Below are 22,797 nucleotides of genomic sequence, written 5' to 3'. Positions count from 1 at the left end.
GTTAGCAGACTATTTAGGCTCTAAAACAATGTGTATTTTATATGAGAAGACGTTCTGCTCCAAATAAATAATAGCAGTTCTAATATAGACAGCAGTAATTTATTATGTGGGATTAAAAAAAAATAAACGGCAATGTGGGTTTTTAACCAGATACTTTAGGATAGTTATAAAAGACACTATTTTCCTTGAGTACAACAAATATTAAAACAGACTTTAAAATTAAAACAGACTTTTATCTAGAAGAGACAGTCCATATTTTTCATTCAAACAATTTTTTTAGCAGAGAAAACTGATCTTTCTAGGTCCTAGTTAATGTCAGAGTGAAAGTGGAAGTTGTATCACCTGACTCTCTTGGCTCAGGAATATTAGCTGTTAAATACTAGGGGAGGCAAAAAGCTCGAACAGGCTAGGCTATGCTGTCATAACAACTTCAAAACTTATATTGGCGGGATCCCTGGGTGGCGCAGCGGTTTGGCGCCTGCCTTTGGCCCAGGGCGCGATCCTGGAGACCCAGGATCGAATCCCACATCAGGCTCCCGGTGCATGGAGCCTGCTTCTCCCTCTGCCTGTGTCTCTGCCTCTCTCTCTCTCTCTCTGTGACTATCATAAATAAATAAAAATTAAAAAAAAAAAAAAAAAACTTATATTGGCTTAGAACAAAAATTTACTTCTTGATCACGCAAAGCATCCTGAACTGTCCTCTTTGTAGTGCCTAAGTATTCCAGAGTGCCGGATTCAACGGCATCTTCAACTCCACATATGCTCCCATGACAGCCACCGCACAGGAGAAAAGTGAATATCACACAATGGCTTTTAAGCGTTTCTGTCTGAAAGTTACATATATCACTTCTGCTCACATTTCATTGGCCAAAGCAAACTGCACAACTACACTTAAGTTCAAAGAGGAAGGGAAATATAATCCTCCCACCTGCCAAAGAGAGGAGGAAAATCAGAACATGTCAGTGAGCGTTAGTAACGCTGCCACAACAAACTCGTGTCTCAGGCTGTTCCAATTTTTGGAGGGCAAACTGTAACAAGGCCATATTAAGCCAACTAAATGTGCATCTGAAGTGAAAACTTTGGAAATTGTGAAACTGTGTCTTTTTCAGAATTCTGAGAATAGTGCCTATGTTAGTAAAGTACTGCCTTAGAAATTAAAAAGGAGAGAATTCTGCATATCCTAGAATTGTCTATATAGTTGTCCTTGTTCTAGCCCCCAAAATGTGTCTATTTTTTTACCAACAGTTGTGAATATATTTGCATACCACTATAGTATCTTCCTTATGTCTTCTCCAATTTGTGCCGGGTTTTCTGGAAACACTCTAGTTTATTGTCACCCCTCTAAAACTAATAGTTCAGGTGTAATCTGAGCATCGAAGAAAAAAATGGGGGCTACTCTCTCTATTTTTCTGAATTCTCTATTTCTATAACCTCTAATGATCGCATCTCACAATTAACTCAACTTGAACTTAATTTGCTAAGTCTCATCTCACATAAATCTGTGTTTCTGCTGAGAACTGTTTGTTGTCAGGGAGTAAAGTCCGGGATTTTCAATATATCTATTTTTATCTTGCTAAATTTTGCTTGTTTTTCTACACTAGAGGTCAGCAATATTTTTCTGTAAAGGTCCAGATATTAAATATTTTAGGCTGTGTGACCCACAAAGATCTCTATCACATGTTGTTTTTCTTTTCTTTTTTAATACGATGCTTTTAAAATATATAAACCATTCTTCTCTTGAGAGCTGCTCAAAACCAGCATGCAGAATGGATCTGGCCCCCAGGCTACAGTTTGCCAAACCCTGTTCTGAGATTATTGAGCTACTTTGGTATTCTGTTTTGATTAACCAGTATATCAGGATCTCCAAGTTCTCCAGTTTCTGTCAATCACATCCTATATCAGAATAACAGAAATATTCTCATTTAGTCATTAACAAAAATGCTTAATCAAAGGGGCCCAAGGAAAAAGCCTCAAGGCATGCCAGTAGAGAATTTTCTACAGGCTGGCATTAATTCATTGCTTCCTGTGCCGTGAAACATTAGAATCATAAATTCACTTAACTATGTTGTCATACAACTTACTCAAAGCAGTATCACAAAAGACTTTGTCAAAAGCTTTGCTTAAATACCAAAACACTATCTCCAACGCTACTCTTGAGAGGGCCTATTTACAATGTCCAAACTAGAAAATTAATTTTCTTGTCTGGCATGAATTGTTGTTAGTGAATTACTGCTGCCTCCTAGTGACCAATTCCCTTAGTACTCACAACTCTAATAATCCAATTTATATTTCTTTCCTACTAAACATTAAGTTTACTATCATAATTTATGAAATTTATATTCTTTCCTTCTATGATAAAAAGACCAACTAGTTCATCTTACCTTGCAGCTGCAGCTACTCTACTGTTCTACACTGTTTCTCCGATATAACTTTCAAAGGTCTAGCAATTTATTTGCTACGTTTATTCAGTGCTCTAGATCAAGCATAGCAAACACAGTCTGTCACCTGTTTTTGTAAAGGTTTATTGGCACAGAGGCATGCTCATTCATTTACGTACTGTCTATGCCTCCTGTCAGACTATAATGAGTTCAGTAGTTTTTAACAGACTGTATAGTTGTCAAAGCCTAAAATATTTACTATCAGACCCTTTATAGATAAGGTTTGCCAGCCCCTGCTCTAGATCACACTTATCTATTCACCTAGCGTAGGCTTCATTTTCTTCTTAGTAATATTTATTTCTACTCTTTACTGACTAAAAGTCATTCTTCTTAACAGAGATAACAAAAGCAAAATCAGAACTGAGGCCATCAATTTATATTCTCTTTTGCCCTCATATTACCTTTTGCCGTTCCTCTGGATCAGATTCCCCCCACAACCACCCAGAAGCTCTCACCCTAACTAATCTTCCTGCTTCTCATCTCATCCATCCTATCCTCCCCAATCCATCCCCTGGGCTGCTATCCAGAAAGACAAATATTTTTTAAAGATTTTATTTATTTATTCATGGAGACACAGGAAGAGAGAGGCAGAGACACAGGCAGAGGGAGAAGCAGGCTCCATGCAGGGAGCCCGATGTGGGACTCGATCCTGGGTCCTCTGGATCACGCCCTGGGCTGAAGCTGGCGCGAAACTGCTGAGCCACCCGGGCTGCCCAGAAAAACAAATTTTTGACAGGCAAATGTAATTTAACTGCCTTCAACTCTCCTAGGGCTTTCTATTCTTAGATGAAAAGCTCAACTCTTCATTAGGACACAAAATGCCCTTCATGGCCTAGGCCTGACTGTCAGACACCTTCTGCTCCCACTCCTGTCCTCTGTGTAAACTGAGTACATTTGCTATCCATTTGCTATATTCTCTCACATCTCTCTGCATTTTGCATGCCTCCATTCTCCCTGGGACACTCTCCACAGATATATCCTCCTCCTTTTTAACCACTCTTCAAGCCCAAGTCAAGTATTTTCTCCTTTGGAACTTCTCCTATTTCTCTGGTAGATGTAGGGGTGCTTTACCCTTCAGCGTTACCATGCTGTGTGCGTGTGCAGGCGCATGTGGGTGTGAGTGTGTGTACATACATAAATACATCTATCGAGCTATCTTTTCTAGCTTGGCATTTTGAATTATAATCTGTCTGCACTAGACAGTGAGTAACTTGAGGGCATGGATTATGATTCTGATCTTGTCATCTCTAGTGTCTAATACAGATCCTAGTGCAGGAACTTTTCAGTTCAATGCACCTAAGAATGCTCAAGAATTTTTTCATGGTGCCTAAGTCAAAAGAAATGTGTTAATAGCTCTGTTTACTAGGTAGTTAGTAAAAAACTTATCAAGTATTCATGTTCTAGCAACTTAGTAGCCATTTGAAAAAATAATAATACACGTAAATTGAAAGAAAATATATACCATTCTTTTTTTTTTTTTTAATACCATTCTTAAAGAACCACAATTACTTACCAATGAAATCTGTGTATCTGTAGGGCATTACACAACTTCTCAAATGTATTTAGACTGGACACTGGGAACCTCATTTTCTGTTCCATACTGATTTGGGCATGGTATTATGGTGGTTTTATCAAAACGACCACTGAAAAGCTCAGCTTTACAAAGAGATGATACCATGGAGGTAAATATAGTGTGATCTCATATTGAAATGGCAAAGGACCTTGAGCTAGTAGTCTTCTCAGTGTCTCACAGATCTCAAAATCACTGTGTTTCCCTTGAAAATTATAAATATTCTAGAGTTCCCGAGTTCACTGCGTCCTCAGCACACAGCTCTAGTGCACAGAGGTTCATTGAATATTTGTATAATCCACATGGGCTGGAATGTTTACATGGTAAATTACATAAAAGTTAATGAAGATATCATTTTCAAAGAGAAAAAAATGGTATAGAACTGGTGTCAGCAAACTTTTCTAGCCAGATGGTAAATATTTTAGACTTACAGGCCATATAATTTCTTTAGCAACTACTGAATTCTGTCATCTGTCATTGTAGCATCAAAGCATATATAGATAATATATTCATGGACACAACTGTGTTCCAATACAACTTTGTTTACAAAAACAGGTGCCATTGTTTGCCAACTCTGTTAACAGAAAGTCTATTAAAAGATAGACTCTTTCCTGGCCCTTGGGTGGCTCAGTTAGTTAAGTATCTGACTCTGGATTTTGGCTCAGGTCATGATCTCAGGATCCTGGGATCAAGCCCCATGTTGGGCTCTGTGCTCAGCACAGAGTATGCTTGTCTCTCTCCCTCCTACTTGCACATGCTCTCTCTCAACCTTTCTTTCTTTCATTTTTCAAAAAAATTTTTAAAGCTTTTATTTATTTCTTCATGACACAGAGAGGGGTGGTGCAGAGACACAGGCAGAGGGAGAAGCAGGGTCCATGCAGGGAGCCCGATGTGGGACTTGATCCTGGGTCTCCCAGATCACACCCCGGGCCGAAGGCGGTGCCAAACTGCTGGGCCACCCGGGCTGCCCCCTTTCTCTCTCTAAATAAATTAAATAAATTAAATAAATTAAATAAATTAAATAAATAAATAAATAAATAAATAATAAATAAAATCTTTAAAAAGGTATGCTGTTTCTACACTGAAGTTACTAAAAAGTCATAAACAAAAGGTAAGACTAAATACTCAGTCCATACTGATATGAATAAACAAATAAGGAGGGATCTTATGAGGACTAAAATTATAAAGGGAAAGAGAGTAACTTCACCGGAGAAGGCTGACAGACATCATCTTAATTAAAGTGGCCAATATCAATAAATGGATAAACAGAAATTATATACCACTTGATAGGATGCAATGAGAAAAATCAAAATCATTTCTATGATATTTAGGCAAAAATCTATAAAAAGTGATGGTGAGAAAAAATTAAATAGCCTGAATTAAGGGTCATTCTACAAACTGACCTATAATCTTCATAAATGTTAGTCATGAAAGTCAAGGAAAAACTGAGAAACTGCTCCTAAAAAATAGTGATGAGAGAGACATGACAACCAAATGCACCTATATGTAATATATAATTCCAAACTAGGTCATTTCACTATATAGAAATTATTGACATAATTGGTAAAATTTGAGAGTAGTGTGAGAGAATTAGACATTGTAATTATTCAGTGTTTACCTCCTAATTTCGTTGGTTAAACTGCATTTATGTAGGAGAAATGTCTTTGCTTTGAGAAAATACACTTTATAGTGTTCAGGACTACTGGGTGACCCAGTCAGCAGCTTACTCTCAAATAGTTTAAAAAAAAAAAAAGAAAAAGAAAAAAAAGTTTTTTCTACTGTATTTACAACTTTTCTGTAACTTTAAAATTGTTTTCATTAATTCTGGAAAATGGAAACTAACCTATAATGTCAAGAAGTATATCAGTAGTTGCCTGGGGATGGAGGTTAGGTGGGGAGAGGTGGAAAGGAGGGGTAACAAAGGAGCATGAAGAAAATCTGTTGGGTAGGGAATTATTAATAAGCTTGACTGTGGTGATGTTTCACAGGTGATATACATGTCAAAATTTATCAACTTGTACACTTAACATGTACAATTAATTTTATGCCCATTATACCTCAAATAAAGCTTTTACTAAGACATTTTTTTAAATTTCTCAAATTAAACAGTAAAGGAGCAGATGTACAAGGACTGCTGCTCTGTGTTTAGCAGAAAAGCTAGCCCTGCTCCCATGCCAGGTGATTTTCTCTCATTTCCTCATCAGGCAAACACAACTCATAGAATGTACGAAGACAATGATTATATATAGCGTCATTCTACTTTATTTCTGGCATGAAAGTAGATCAATTTCACTCAATCAAGACTTCATTGAATATTACTACATTCTCAGGCACTGTGTGAGATAGAGAAGGAAAGGAAATAAACACATATAGGAAACTCCTTGTTTGTGCTATCTCTCTCTCAAATAAATAAACTATTTATTTATTTTTTTAGAGATTTTATTTATTCAACAGAGAGAGAGCACACACAAACAGGAGGAGCAGTAGGCAGAGGGAGAAGGAGAAGCAGGCTCCCAGCCCAGCAGGGAGACCAACGTAGGGCTCGATCCCAACACCCTGGGATCATGACCTGAGCCAAAGGCAAATGCTTAACCAACTAAGTCACCCAGGTGCCCCTAAATAAAATCTTAAAAAAAAATTGAAATATAGAAAATATCTAACATGGAGATATAATGAATAAAAAAAAGCTATTTTGAAAGGTATGGCATCAACAGCAAGCACAACAGTTCCATGTGATGCTTACTTTGAACCTCACACTGTTCTAAGATTCAGTGCTTTATTTTATCTTAACAACAATCCTATGACATCATGATCCTCCCATTTTACTTTGAGAAAAAGGAGATATAAAAAGGTCAAGTAAATTGCCAAAGGTCATTTTGCTAAAAAATGGTCAAGTCAGGATTCAGACGCAAGCACTCTGGCTTTGGCTCCCATGTTCTGAAACATTACATTATGTAACTTATGAATGACATTCTTACTCATCCATTCCAAAGTAAATTTTTAGCTGGGTATCAAGCCAGAATGAAAAATAATCATGATGATTAATTTAGATAATCATGATGCTTACTTTTAATTATTATTTTTTTAAGCCTGCTAAAAAGGAAACCACAGACCCAAAATGGCATCACTTATGTTAAGGCCACAAGCCAGTAAACCAAGACTTACTACTTAACCTAACTGTAGTTTAGAAACCCTCCCTTCCCCAGAAATGTAATCTGTAACCAGTCAACCTGGGATTTTCCTGGTCAGAACTAGAAAATTTACTGATAGACCTCTTCTCTTCCCTTCAGAAGGATGACCTTACCTAAAACAATGGATCCTTTGCTTATAATTTCCCTTTTTCCACTCCCTACCTTTAAAAACCATTCCTTTTCTGTAGTCATTGGGAAGTCCCCTCTACTTGCTAGATGAGATGCTGCTCAATTTATGAATTAATAAAGCCAATTTGATCTTTTAAATTTACTCAGTTCAATTTTTTGTTATCTAACATTGGGAATGAGGCACAGGTGGTAAAAAAAATCTGTAATTATAATTATGAATTATATAGCAATGATACGCCACAGTTTATTAAAACTAAGAAGGATTTCATGCAAAGAATATGCACCCCAACCTCCTAACCCACAGTAAGGAAGACAATATAATAAGTACTTCATAAGAGCGCTCACCGTGACTCTCTTCATATCTAGCTGGCGCAGCTGCATCATATTCTGAAGGATAGTGTGTTTGTACCATGACTCTTGAGCTATTGGATTGCCATCAAAAGTGATGTCTGAGAGAGAAGAAGAGTCAGCAAGGCAGCAAACACTTTCAAAACTGCAGGAGAGACGGAAACCACTGGATTACTGTGAGACCTTCCAATAGTACTTTCATTTATTTAATATACATTATTATTTTAGAATAGTTTTAGATTTATAGAAAAATTGAGAATATAGAGTTCCCATATACTCTGCACCCAGTTTCCTCTATTATAAACATCTAGTAGTAGTAGAGTACATTTTTTTTACAATTAATATATAATTATTTACAATTCATTCATTCCTTACTTTCTGGCACTTTAAGATTCTCAAGACTCATATCATATATTTCCTACCCCAGTCCTAGAATCAGCCACTTCCTCCAAGGAGCCATGGTTCCTTTTATTGGAGAATGGCAGTGGAACCAAAGGTCTGGTGGCTAGGCATACTGTTTGCCACTGGGGCGTTATTTTTTTCATGTCCTCTACTCATAGAACAAGGAAGTGTATGTTTGTATACTAACCTGTGTGTATACATATTACCTATAACATTTATTATTTTTTTAAAAGATTTTCTTTATTTATTCATGAAAGAGACACAGAGAGAGAGACAGAGGCACAGACACAGGCAGAGGGAGAAGCAGGCTCCACGCAGGAAGCCCAATGTGGGACTCGATCCTGGGTTTCCAGGATCACACCCTGGGCTGAAGGCAGGCGCCAAACCGCTGAGCCACCCGGGTTGCCCTACCTATAACATTTAACCATCTATGTCTATATTAAGCTAAACATGAGTTTACACTGATGTTCTCCAATTTTTTTTTGATGCTCTCCAACTCTAATCTATTATCAAAAGGATCATTCTAGTCTCTTTCCCTTGCTTATCTGTAAATTCCTACTCCAACAAGGAGAAATCTGACTCATACCAGCTCTCATCCATTTACTGAATTATTCAATTCCAGAATATATGCATAGTGGTATCAGAATTTTCAACCTAAATCCCCATGGGTAACAACTTTATTAAATACAACCATCATGTGTAATTCCTTTAGCATTTAGTCTTACATACTCGTTTCAAAGTTACTTAAGGTCAGTATCTCCCCTCCCCCCACCCCTTCAGGGGGTTGTTTCATATAACTGAAAGTTAGCTTCTCTTGTCATAGTCTATATTCATTCCTTCCTGGGATCCTCTAAACTCCTAAATATTTTAATTTGCATACATTAAGGTTCACTCTGTGCTGTAAAATTCTGTGGGTCTTGACAAATGCATAAGTATCATATAGAAGAGCTCCATGACCCTAAGAAATCCTATTCAACCCTCCCCTCTCCCCTTCAATCTCTGGCAACCACTCATCTTTTTGTGGGCTTTATATTTTTGCCTCTTCCAGAATGCCATATAGTTGGAATCATACAGAATATAGCCTTTTCACACTGACTTCTGACACTTAGAAATATGCATTTAAGGTTCTTTCATGTCTTTTCTGTGTCTTCAAGCATACATGCTCTCTTTTATCATTGAGTGATATTCCATTGTCTGGATGTCCCTCAGTTTCTTTATCCATTCACCTACTGAAGACATCTTGGTTACTTCCAGAGTTTAGTGATGATGAATAATGCTGCTATAAATATTTGTCTGCAGGTTTCTGTGTGAACATGTTTTCAAATTCAATTGGGTAAATACTTAAGAGTGCAATTACTAGATTATATGGTAAGACTATGTTTAGCTTTGTGAGAAACTTGCCGAACTGTCTTCCAAAGTGGCTGTAACTAACCTCTTGCATTCCCTACCAGCTTCACAGTCTCATAAGCATTTGGTATTTGCCAGCTTTTTTTTATATTAGTCATTCCAATAGGTACATAGTGGTCTCTCATTGTTTTAATGTGCAATTCCCTACTATCAAAGGATGCTGAACATTTTTTCATATGTATATTTGCCATCTGTATACCTTCTTTGCATTTTTAGCTTATGTTCATTTTATAATTGAGTCGTTTCCTAAGTTTTAAGACCTTGGTGGAGTGGTTAAGTTTTTATTTTAATTCCAGTTAGTTAATATACAGTGTTGCATTAGTTTCAGGTGTATAATATAGTGATTTAAAACTTCCATACATCACCTTGTGCTCATCATGACAAGTTCTCTCCTTAATCCCCATCATCTATTAACTGCTCTCCTTCCCTTTTAGAAACCATCAGTTTGTTCTCTATAATTAAGAGTCTATTTCTTGGTTTGACTCTCTCTTTTTTCCCTTTACTCATTTGTTTCTTAAATTCCACATGTAAGTGAAATCATATGGTATTTGTCTTTCTCTGACTTATTTTATTTAGCATTATTTTTCTACCTCCATCCATGTCATTACAAATAGCAAGATTTCCTTCTTTTTTATGGCTAATCCATTGTGTGGCTACTGTAAATAATGCTGCTATGAATATGCAGCTATCTTTTCAAGTTATTTTTTTAAAATTTTCTTTGGATAAATACCCAAAAGTTGAATTGCTCAACTAATTTTAGTTCTATTTTTAATTTTTTTAGGCCCTTCTATTTTTAATTTTTTTTTGGACCTTCAATTTTTAAAGGGAACACTCACTTTTCTAAATATACCCCAAAGTAAGTTAGTAAAAATCATTTACATCATTCTCATTCAATGACTATTCAAATAGCTAATGTAAACATTTAGACCTAAAAGTATTTCCTTTATTCAGGTACTATATTGAATATCCCCCCTTCTTCCTGTGTTAAGAAAAGCTATAGGATATAGAATATTTATGGCATAGGAAATAAATAATATATTGACAATTAAGGTCAAGGCAAGGTCTACAGCAAGAATAAAGTTCATTATTTCTCTACTGTCATATTTAAATATTTCTTCCATTGTTTCCTCCCATTCAAGGTAAAAAGATCTTTCGTATCAATTATTTTACCTTACAAATTATTTTAACCATCTCAGAATTCATAAGTTCATTATAGTTTTTGAGACATGTTTATTAGATAATTATGGGAAGATATTTTCCCCCACCTTTATTGAGAAATAATTGACATACATCATTATATAAATCTAAGGCAAAGAGCATAATGGTTATATATATATACATAACCTACTGAAGGTGAATGGTTATATAAATGATGACCATAAGAGGCTCAGCTAACATCCATTTTCTCATATAAATACAATACAAAAGAAAGAAAGAATGAAAGAGAGAAGAAAAAAATTTCCTCCTGGTGATGAGGACTCATAGCACTTTCTTTCTTTTTTTTTTTAAGTAGGCCCCACATCTAGCATGGAGCCCTATGTGGGGCTTGAACTCACGACCCTGAGATCAAGACCTGAGCTGAGATCAAGAGTTAGACGTTTAACCAAATGAGCTCCCAGGTGCCCCATAGCATTTACCTTCTTAACAACTTTCCTATATATCACATAGCAGTGTTAACTGTGGTCATCATATAGTACTTTATGTCTATTTATCTTTTTTAAAAAAGATTTATATATTTTAGAGCGAGGAAGACAGAGAGCATGTGGGAATCAGAGGAAGAGCTGAGAGAGAGAATTTTCAAGCCGACTTTGTGCTAAGCATGGAGCCTGACACAAGCTCAGTCCCATGACCCATGAGATTACGACCTGAGCAGAACCAAGAGTCAGATGCTTAATGAAATTAGCCTCTCAGGTGCTCCAGTACTTATTTATCTTATAACTAGAAGTTTGAACTTTTTGACAACTTTCTTCCAATTCCCCCTCCCCTCATCTTCTACCTTCGGTAACCACAAGTCTGATCTCTTTTTCTATGAGCTTAGTTTTGTTTTTAGATTCCACATATAAGTGAGATCATAAAATATCTATTTTTCTCTGACTTATTTCACTGTGCAATGCCTCAGGCTGCATCCATGTTGTCACAAATGGTAGGATTTCCTTACTTCTTATGGCTGAATAATATTCCTGTGTATATATTCATGCATGTATATAACATAACTTTGTCCATTCATCCATAATGGACACTTATTTCCATGGCTTGGTTATTGTAATAATGTTGTTCTGAACAGGATGGTACAGATATCTTTTCAAGTTAGAGTTTTCATTTCCTTTGAGTATATTCCAAGAAGTGAAATTGCTGGATATTATTGTAGCTCTGTTTTTAATTTTCTGAAGATCCTCCATACTGTTTATCCATAGTGGTCATACGAATTAATAATCCCACTAACAGTGCACAGGGTTCCCTTTTTTCCACATCCATACAGCACTTGTTATTTCTTGTTTTTTTGATGACAGTCATTCTAACAGGCATGAGGTGATAACTCATTATGGTTTTAATTTGCATTTCCCTAATGACTAGTGATGTTGAGCATCTTTTCATGTACCTGTTGGCCTTGTGTGTATCTTCTTTGAAGAAATGTCTATTCAAGTCCTTTGCCCATTTTTTAATCGGGTTATTTGTTTTTTGCTATTGAATTATATGAGTTCTTTATGTATTTGGGATATTAATACCTTATCAGATACATGGTTTGCAAATATTTTTCTCACTGCATTGCATACGTTGTCTTTTCACTTTGTTGATGATTTCTTTTGCAGTACAGAAGCTTTTAGTTTGATGCAGTACTATTTGTTTTATTTGTTGCTTGTGCTTTATGTGTCATATTTTTAAAAATCATTACCAAGACACATGTCCAGAGCTTTACTTCTATGTATTCTTCTATGAGTTTCAGGGTTTTAGATCTTACATTTATTTTTTGGGCCCACCCAGCATGGAGCCCAATGTAGGGCTTAAACTCACAACACTGAGATCAAGACTTGAGCTAAGATCAAGAGTCAGATGCTTAACCAACTGAGCCATCTAGGCTTACATTTAAGTTGTTAATCCATTTTGAGTTCATTTTTGTGAGTGGTGTAAGGTAAGAGTCTAGGTTCATTCTTTTACATGTGGGAATCCAATTATCCTAGCAACATTTATCAAAGAGGTTGTCTTTTCTCCATTGAGGAGTACTGGCTCCCTTGTCAAATATAAGTTGACCTGTTATACTTAGGTTTATTTCTGAGCTCTTAATTTCATTTCATTGGTCTATTTGTCTGTTTATTATTCCAGTAACATACTGTTTTAATGACTATGGCTTTATACTATAGTTTGAAATCAGGAAATGTGATGCCTCCTTTTTTGTTATTCTTTCTCAAGATTTCTTTGGCTATTTCAGGGTCTTTTATGATTCTAATAAACTTTAGGAGTGTTTTTCCTGTAAAAAATGCTACTGGAATATTGATAGGGAATGCATTGAATCTATATATGGCTTTTGGTAGTACTGACATTTGAACAGTATCAAATGGGAAGACATTTTTTTAAAAGGCTAGTATATACAAGTGAAAATGAGAGTTCATTAACTTAATCATTACAAGTATAAATAAACTTGAATAAACACTGTAATTTTTCGGGATGCCTGGATGGCTCAGCAGTGTAGCACTTGCCTTCAGCCCAGGGCGTGATCCTGGAGACCTGGGATGGATGGAGTCCCACATCGGGATCCCTGCATAGAGCCTGCTTCTCCCTCTGCCTGTGTCTCTGCCTCTCTCTCTCTGTGTCTCTCATGAATAAAAAAATAAAATCTTAAAAAAAAACATTGTAATTTTTCCCATATAGCATTAACAAAGTTATTTTTCCCCATCAACATAAAATATTTCAGAAAAATGTCTGGTGCTTAAAGGATCTTTTAAAAATACTATTCTTTCCTCACAGTTGATTCCATAGTTAAAATCAAATAAAAATGTTTCTGATAATTTCAAAACTGAAACACAAGACAAATTTGTCTTTCTCCTACACTGTTAAGTCATAGAAGTCATCTTCCATCCACAAATCTGCTTCTCTATGTGTATTCCTATTCTGTTAATGTCACCAAGTCAGTTGCTGGGAAATAATCTCTTACTCAGAAGTTAGTGACTGAGAATGAGAACTGTGAAGATTCATCAAGGGATTTTAAGCAAGGGAGAGGGGTGCTAATAGGATTAAAATAATTAGTAGTTATGAGAATAATTAGTAACATTATGGAAAGTATAAGGGAAATAAATGAGTTAAGAGCAAAAAAATTAATTAGAGACTGCAATAACTAGAGGTAAAAGGAGAAGAGTTTAACATATCAAAAACTAAGGTAGAAGCCATGAGAGTAAAGAGGAGGGGATAAGTTCTATGGAAGTCAGGGGATAGCATGTAAAGAAACTAGTACTTATTTGTATGTGAGGAAGAGAAATCTAGAATAATGCCCAGGTTTCTTTTGTCAGTTAATGATTGGGTAGTGGTTACTTTGTCAAAATTCCTTGAAGTCTGCACTTAACATGGCTGCTATTTATTACATGTAAATCATATATCAATGTATTGATTTACCAATCAAAAAATACAAAAATTTAAATATACCAAAAAATACATTTGACAGATCATCTTTTCATCTATCAGGTCTCCTTTATCTGGAACAGTATGTTATAATACTGTTCCATGGTGATCCATGGCTATTAGGACATATTTCAAAAAGCCTTTCATTAAGTTTTCCTCCAACTACCACAGGATAGGATACTAATTTCAACCTTTAAGAAATTAAGTAATGTGAGAAGCAGAGGCAACAGGGCCAGTAGAGGCAAGAGAACTCTTCTATGCTGAGGAGCATTTTTCTTCAATGGCCCAGCATATATATCTAAACAGAATTAAACTGTAAGGTTCTTGATAGCTAGAAATGTGCTGTGACCACTGTCTCAAAACCTAACCTAACATAGTGTCTAGCATCTAGCAAGTATGCAGAAAAGTTCTGGTGAATGAAAGAATATGATGAATTTGTATAATTTCAAAAAAGGCTTATCCTCGATGTAAACATTAATAAATAATTTTTCTTAAATTAGTCTTAGAATTATGTAAAAGATATCATGCTTTTAGGAATCATTACAATCTTGAACAGACATTTCTCCAAAGAAGGTATACAAAGGACCAACAGACACATGAAAAAATGCTTAACATCACTTGGCATCAGGGAAATACAAATCAAAACCACAATGAGATACCCCCTCACATGGGCTAGAATGGCTAAAACTAACAAGTCAGGAAACGACATATGTTGGCAAAGATGTGGAAAAGGGGAACTCTCTTACACTGTTGGTGGGAATGCAAGCTGATTCAGCCACTCTGAAAAACAGTATGGTGGTTCCTCAAAAAGTTGAAAACAGAGCTATCCTGTGACCCAGTATTTGCACTACCAAATATTTACCCCAAAGATACAAATGTAGTGATCTGAGGGGCACCTACACCCCAATGTTTATAGCAGCAATATCCACAACAATCAATGGAAAGAGCCCAGATGTCCAATGGCAGATGAATGAATAAGAAGGTGTGGTATATATATACAATGGAATACTATTCAGCCATAAAAAATGAAATCTTGCTATTTGCAATGACATGGATGAACCTAGAGAGTGTTATGCTAAGAGAAATAAGCCAGTTGGAGAAAGACAATTATCATATGTGATTTCACTCATATGTGGAATTTAAGAAACAAAACTGAGAAGCATAGGGAAAAGGAGAGAAAAATAAAAATAAGATGAAATCAGAGAGGGAGACAAACCATGAGACTCTTAATCATAGGAAATAAACTGAGGGTTGCTGGAGGGGAGGAAGGTGGGGGGATGCTGGGTGATGGACATTTCTTAAATGTGGGCACATGAGGTAATGAGCAATGGATATTATTTAAGACTAATGAATCACTGAACTCTACTTCTGAAACTAGTAATACACTATACGTTAATTAATTGAATTTAATTTTAAAAATAAAATAAATATATGTTCCTTTTAAAATTTTTTTAAATTAAGCATTGAAGAAATAAAGGGAGTTGATTCCTCCAGTGAAGGCATTAGAGCCCTAATGTCAGATGATTTCTAATTCCCTAAACTTACTACTACTAGTTCCTGTTATTCCCAAACAATGTTCTCCTTTTCTTTCATTCCTGTGAGTTTTTATACATCCACTAATAAATTCACTTTGTGCTAAAATAAAACAAAACAAAATGGAGTCATTATGATCTGATATCTGTCACTAATCAGGTATGTTCACTGAAAAATGGAAACAATATGTCCACAAACATAGAGAAGCTGGAAAACTTCATTTTATTGTAGATAATTTCTGATTTTATTGTTATTTAGTATTTATTTATAAGTTGGATTGCAAAGAGTCTATGATTTCTTTTTTAAAGATTTATTTACTTATTTTAAAGAGAGAGAGAATCCTGAACAGACTCCAAGCTGAGCACAGATCCCAACATGAGGCTCAATCCCACAACCCCGAGATCATGACCTGAGCCCAAACCAAGAGTTAGATATTTAACCAACTGCACCATCCAGACGTCCCTATGATTTATTTCTTATTGCAAGTATAATTTTAAACTAAAATGACTGTAATTGTTTCTAGCCCTAACACTCAAGTATTCCTTTGGGGAATGTAACTAGTCCAATAATTACCAAATGGGTGGTGTTAAACACAAAACTACACAGCATCTTCACTGAATTAAAATATAAAGCACAAAAAAATGTATATATAAAGCACATTAGTGAATATAGAAGGAAATATGTCCAGTGAATGTAGTCATTATGAAGCACTCTTTCAGAGATCTAGAAGACCTGCTGATGTCTATCTGGTCTGCTTATAATTCAAACATAACCAAAGGGACACCAGGAATGGGGAAATCATGGCTATCTTTAGCAGGTACAGTCCTGGCAACCCTTTCCAGATTGGCTGCTAGCACTGATACTCAGACTGAACCTGTATGGTTTGAATAGTTTTATTAAAGTAAAAATAAATCCATATTTGATCCATAAGATTCCTCACAAAATTTCATTTCCATCTGCAAGGCATTTGACCGATAAACATGCCATACATTCCTAGAAATGCACTGACAAAGTACATATGATTTTAAAGACATTCTCTAATAAAATGAAAGAAGACTGTTAAGTACAAATCCAGGCTAATGAAGAGTTACATCCTACCTAACCAAAGAAAATCAAAATCAGATTGTAAAACAAAAACACCTGGAAATAGACAGTAAGTACAGTGAAGTACTACTGGCTTCTAAGAACAGTCTCTCTCTTTTTAAGAATACTCAGTTGCTTGTCTCTTCTGAGTACCAAGAATAGAAAAGCTTGGGTCTAAAGGCTGACATTTAATTCATAATTTGACTTTAATCTTTTTCCAGATTACTCATACGTTTGTTCTTCCCCTAGTGGTCTCCTCCCAATGCCACATCTGCTTCTTATCTGCTAAAGAACCTACAGGAACAATGTGTCCCTACTGACCAAAATTCACATTTCAAAAGGAAAAGAACATATTTCAGTCCATTTTATGCTTACTTAATGAAATGCAAAGGAAAAAATAAAATTCCCATATATGCATGTATATTTACCACATAGATATTTAACTAATAAACCCCAAATATCAGTCAAATTCTCCAATTAGAAAATTCTCCCAAAAATAAGTTAGGTACTTTAGAAAAAGGGGTTTTATTCTTTTAGACCATTGAAGTACCATATCCTCTGAAATAATCTTAAAGAAAGCCTACTTATTTTATATTGATCAGTGAAAATTTTACTGGATAGTTACTATGTAACTAGTAGGTTGAAATGAAATGGAACAGTAGAATAAATCACCTGTTCTCACAAGAAATGAAATATACACAACTGACATATATAAAATATCTAGACAAATATGTACAATAACATATAATTAAGGATTAAAGACTGAAGCACAGTTAAAGAAAAGAGCAGATAATGAAGGTATCTGTATGCCTAATAGAATGAAGTTTGTGGACTGAGCCTCTTGCTAAAAACAACTAAAAATGCTACATAAGATATATTTTAAAATTCTCAAGTGCATCCATAACCTGCTAAAAAATGAGAAATATATAGGTTAAAAAAAAAAGTAAAAGTAGGATCCCTGAGGGATAACCAAAATGTTGAAACTGACCTTTTTGCTATAAGAGAATTTACTGAATCCAATGAACTTGAACTTTGGTTCATAACGATCTTCAAAGCTGAGGGACAGAAGATGAATCCCAGGGGCTACTCAAGTTGGAGAGCCTAACTGGAGACATCCATAAGTCTGAGACCCAAAGACTAGACTTTTAACATAGAGTTCATTAGATATAAACTTTCCTACCCACTACCCGAAATATATAGCCCATCTCAAAACCTGGGGCTAGGAAGAGGAAGAAAAATTCTTCCCTGATTACATGTAACCACAAACCACAATTTGCAACCTGAATCCACACTAAATGGGTGGTCTAAAGTATTTTAAGAGAACTGATATTTTGAGGACATCTAAGGCTGGTTATGCCTAGGCATCTGACAGAAACAAATGAAACTCCTCAATGGAGGAACCTACCTTCATATAAGACCCCAAAGAATTCCTAAAGATAGGATACCAAAAAATATACAGCTCATAGTTCAAAAGGAAAGAAAACAGTCTGACAGCCAGTAGAAACAACAGGTGACATAGATTGGCTACGACTTTTTTTTCACATAACTGGATTATGAAACATAGGATATAAAAACATTATATTTCAAGAATTAGAAACAGCCACTGCTGGATGCCTCAGTGAATTAAGCTTCTGACTTGATTTCAGCTCAGGTCATAATCCAATAATTAGTTTTGACATTACAGTAAGCAAAACTAATCTCAGGGTCAGGAGATTCAGCCCAAGTGGAGCTCTGCACTCAGAACAGTCTGCTTGAGGTTCTCTTTCTCCCTCTCTTTCTGCCTTTCCCCTATTAGCACTCTCTCTCTCTTTAAATAATAAAATCTTTAAAAAAAAAAAAAAAGAAAGAAAGAAAAACAGGCTTGGAAACACAAGTAAACTCCAAGAAGATATGAAAAGACACAGAACTTCCACAGAGTAGGAAAATAGTTTAAAAATTAAAGTAAAAAAAATACAAAATTAGTGGATGGAAATAAAGGGAATTAAGCATTTACATGCCTTTCCTGCATAAACTGTTCCTTGAGGTAATCAAAAAGTTAATAAAACTTTTATCTATAGAAGAAATACAGCTTAAAAAGGTGAGGAATAATGGAATATCACTATTTTGTAATTCCTAAGGAAATAATGGATCCAGACAATGATCAGCAATGATTGCTAAAATACTGAAAAGATGGGGGACTTTTTTTTGTTTTGTTTTGTTTTGTTTTGTTTTTTATTAAAAATGGAATAGGTGAACAACAGCTGAACCCAATAATTAGTTTTGACATTACAGTAAGCAAAACTAGAACACATTTTTTTTCTTCCCTTTACATTACTTTCACTTTTTTGTTTTTCTTGTTTGATGCTCCTTAACAAATAATCATCTATTTTGAACCTTTTTAAGTAATGTTAGTCACTAAAATTATTTTTAGTGCATAATGGTAGAAGGGGTTCTTAGAAACAATATGGTTCTAAAGAATCCAAAAAAGACACCTAATAATAAACCATTATTTTTTTTTGTCATGAAGCAAAACTATAGTTGAAACAAAATTTTTTTTACATACATGAAGAAGATCTCCAAATTTCCCCTGGGGAAACTATTAAAGTAGTTTAACCTGCTTATCACGGTATGTATGTATATGTATGTATTTATTTAATTTTATTTTTTTAAAGATTTTATTTATTTATTCATAAGAGAGAGAGAGAGAGAGGCAGAGACACAGGCAGAGGGAGAAGCAGGCTCCTCGCAGGGAGCCTGACATGGGACTCGATCCTCGGTCTCCAGGGTCACACCCTGGGCCAAAGGCGGCTCTAAACCGCTGAGCCACCGGGGCTGCCCTTTTCACAGTATTTAAAAGAATTTAATATTTGAGAGGCTAAAGGGACACCAGAGAAAAATAAATAGAACAGTATGGCTATAGACAGAAACAAAAGGGAAGTGAAAAGGAGGAGGTAGAGATGTAAAGAATTAAACGGAATAGAGGAAAATGTTAAACTGTCTCTTTAGGCATCTTTTGCTGCAACAATGCCATTGACAATTCAACAAGGAGAGTATCTATTATGTCTGTACGAATCTGGCTAACAAAAGACACCAGCACAGAACTGAGGGTCTCAGAATTGCAGGTGACAATTTTATTACCTTTCTGTATTAGCTTACTCATTTTCTAGCAGCAAAAAGAAAAAAGCAACATAACTTCAGTCTCAGGAGATTCACAATGTCTCTAATTACCAAGAGTAGATTTCAAGTCATAGTAATATTCTTGTAATGCTAATTTGTGACACTGAACCCAAATTTAAAGTGACAAGAAAGCTCTTCACGATCTATTTCTTCTTACAAAGTGACATGTGAATGCAAATAAGTCTCCACGAATTTACAGAAGAAAAAGAGAAGGATTCTTTGCAGTCTCAAAGTGTGACAACAATTCTAAAGAGCATGTTCATTTTAGCCACTTTCAACATTTATATTAATTGTTTAAAAATTACACTGTCTATAAAGCAAGCCAAATAATATTCCTGTATGCAAAGAGATCTAAGTTCTGCACTGTGTAGGTAAACAGCTCTCTGGGAAAATAACAGACTGATGTAGAATTTGCCAATTTCCATGGTGTAAATATTCCCAACATGGCCAACTTCAAGCTACCAAGATGATGCTGAATTGAAAAGATGCATATAAGTTAGTCTAGTGAGCCAACATAAATTGGCTCCAGTATACCACTGCAGACCAAATTCCTCTTTTACAATTAATTGAAGGATAGATATTATTCTATCATGAGATAATTGCATTATTAGTAAAGGAATAGAGGAACTTCCTTTTATTGATGATTTTACAGTATTTTTTGAACTTTTCATCAGACGTAATACAAATACAGAAAAGTCCTAAGTATGCAGCTTCATGACTTTGCACAAACTGAACATACCATGTAAATAGTCTCCAGATTAAGAAACAAAACATTACCCTAATGAGGAGTAGAATATGTGACTCCAAAATACATGGCCTTTGGAGTGTGGATTATTTTGAGCTGAAGACAACCAAACTCAGCAAATTTAAGAGAAACTTTTACTGTTTCCCTTAGCTACCTAAAAGAATTTAGATAGGAGGCCTGGCCCAGAAAGATAGTTTTATCAGAGATAACGTTTTATGGCAGGACAAACATCTAATTACCAAACATCTGCTCTCCTCATCATCCTCTGAATTATTCTCCTTCTCTTTGAAGTCTCACGCCCCATCTCATTGCTTAGCTCAGGATAGCATAGTAAGCCTCAACTTTGACTTGCCTTAGGCCTCATATTTTCATGGGGCTCCTGCACATATGTAATTAAATTTGTTTTTCTCCTGGTAATCTGTCAATTTAATTATTAAATCAGCCAAAGAACCTAGCAGGGTAGAAGGGAAATTTTCCTTCCCTACAGCTGGTGACCATAAAGGGATCTTCACTGGCTGGACATGGATACTGTAGCTGAGAGATGCTGGGACCTCTGACAAAAGCCAGCATAAGGTTAGAATTCTTACCATATCAGTCTCCTGGATTTCTCCTTACAAGATCTGATGGAAGTGAGAGTGGTGAGAGTCGTTTCCATTTTCTAAATTAGCAAGAGAAAACATTTGTGGAACTACTTCCTTGGAAACAGCAATTCTGGCAAAGATTTGGTATGAGCACCGCTGATTATGTTATCATCATAATTCCAGTTATAATCTCAAAATGTTGTGGGCCACAAAAATAAACACATTTCTGTATCAATTCCATTATAATGAATTTCATCAGATATTTAACAATGGGCATTTTAAAGGTTTGTTATTTACAGATAATTATTGTCTTACGCTGATGCTTTGCAAAAGTGCTCCTTCAAAAGTACTTCATTTTCAAAGAGATTTGAGGAAAGGACTTTTGATATGTACAGGTTTCAAATAATTTAAGATCATAAAACTGAACTTGGTAACAATTTACAGAACTAATGGAAAAACTGCATTCAAGTAGAATTAATAACATGAGACAGAATGAGATGATGAAAATGACTAAAGTTTTTATGACTTTTTCATTGAGACATTATGAAATGTTCATAATGTTCATAAAAGGTTCTTTTATGCTGCTTTTCCAGGTTTAAGGAAACTTCTCTTTTCTCTTAAGCTATCAACAATTTCAGTAAGATATATCTTTGTGAACAAAGATGAAACAATTACTTTTTCTCCCTACTGATCACTCCAAAATTGGGAAACTTAGAACTCTTATTTTCATACCAATACAGTTATTTGCATAAATTCAGTAAGAATCTATTCTCCTTGTAATAGGACACAACTGGAAATATTGGTTATATTGCCAAGGCTTTGGCTGAAATGTCATTTTTGAGAATGTACTAAGCATCAGATATGCCAGATAGCTTTAAGGAACTAAAGTTGACTTTATGGAGCCAATAAAACCCATTGGAAAAATTGGCCTGGTACCTTGCTTACAGGGTTCTCAGCAGTCTCACTAGGTGTGTAAAGAAGGCCACTTCCCAGTAAACTCAGAAACCTCAGGACATTTTGGGGACCTCAAGAGGAAAGGAACTTAACCAATTCTATAGGTATTACATACAAAGTCTGATGGTGAGACCCTGGTTTGGCTTCTTATTCTCACACAGCTTTTAAAAAGACAAATCTGAGATTCCTTATAAAAAGTTCCAACAAAAAAAAAAAAACCAGTTCCAACAGTTGGGATGCCTGGGTGGCTCAGTGGTTAAGCATCCGCCTTTGGCTCAGAGTGTGATCCCAGAGTCCCAGGATCGAGTCCCATATCAGGTTTCCTGCATGGAGCCTACTTCTCCCTCTGCCTGTGTCTCTGCCTCTCTCTCTGTGTCTCTCATGAATAAATAAATAAAATCTTAAAAAAAATAAAAGTTCCAACAGAACAGATTAAAAGATTCTAAACGATCCGTCATCATTCTTGCTGCACTTATATATAAAGAATCAGGTCAAGTTTATTGAAACTAGGTTTAATTTGCAAACAAATTAGTCTTATTGTAGTTTTCTCTGACAAAACTGGGTGTGACTATCAAGAGACAAATAATTTCAGTGATATGCTTTTCTGCATATTAGTTTCTAATATTATTAATTGTCTTTGAGGTTTTGT

The 22,797-nt window shown here is 35.4% G+C and overlaps 1 protein-coding gene across 7 annotated transcripts in view; it reads right to left on the bottom strand.

Moving 5' to 3' along the window:
- The window catches only part of LRRC49 (leucine rich repeat containing 49), a 158,834-nt gene that overhangs the window by 51,899 nt on the left and 84,138 nt on the right, over positions 1-22,797 (bottom strand). For 6 of the 7 annotated variants that reach the window (XM_049104437.1, XM_025472296.3, XM_049104438.1 and 3 more), the window contains one exon: positions 7,674-7,821. In XM_049104437.1, coding sequence (XP_048960394.1) covers positions 7,674-7,821 — 148 coding nt within the window. Of the gene's footprint in view, positions 1-7,673; positions 7,822-21,200; positions 21,284-22,797 lie in introns of those variants that run through there. The other variant, XM_035708927.2, reaches the window with a different exon arrangement.

This window comes from Canis lupus, chromosome 30 (genome assembly GCF_003254725.2).
Source record: "Canis lupus dingo isolate Sandy chromosome 30, ASM325472v2, whole genome shotgun sequence".
Taxonomy (NCBI): domain Eukaryota; kingdom Metazoa; phylum Chordata; class Mammalia; order Carnivora; family Canidae; genus Canis; species Canis lupus.
This window is presented reverse-complemented; position numbering and strand designations above follow the sequence as displayed.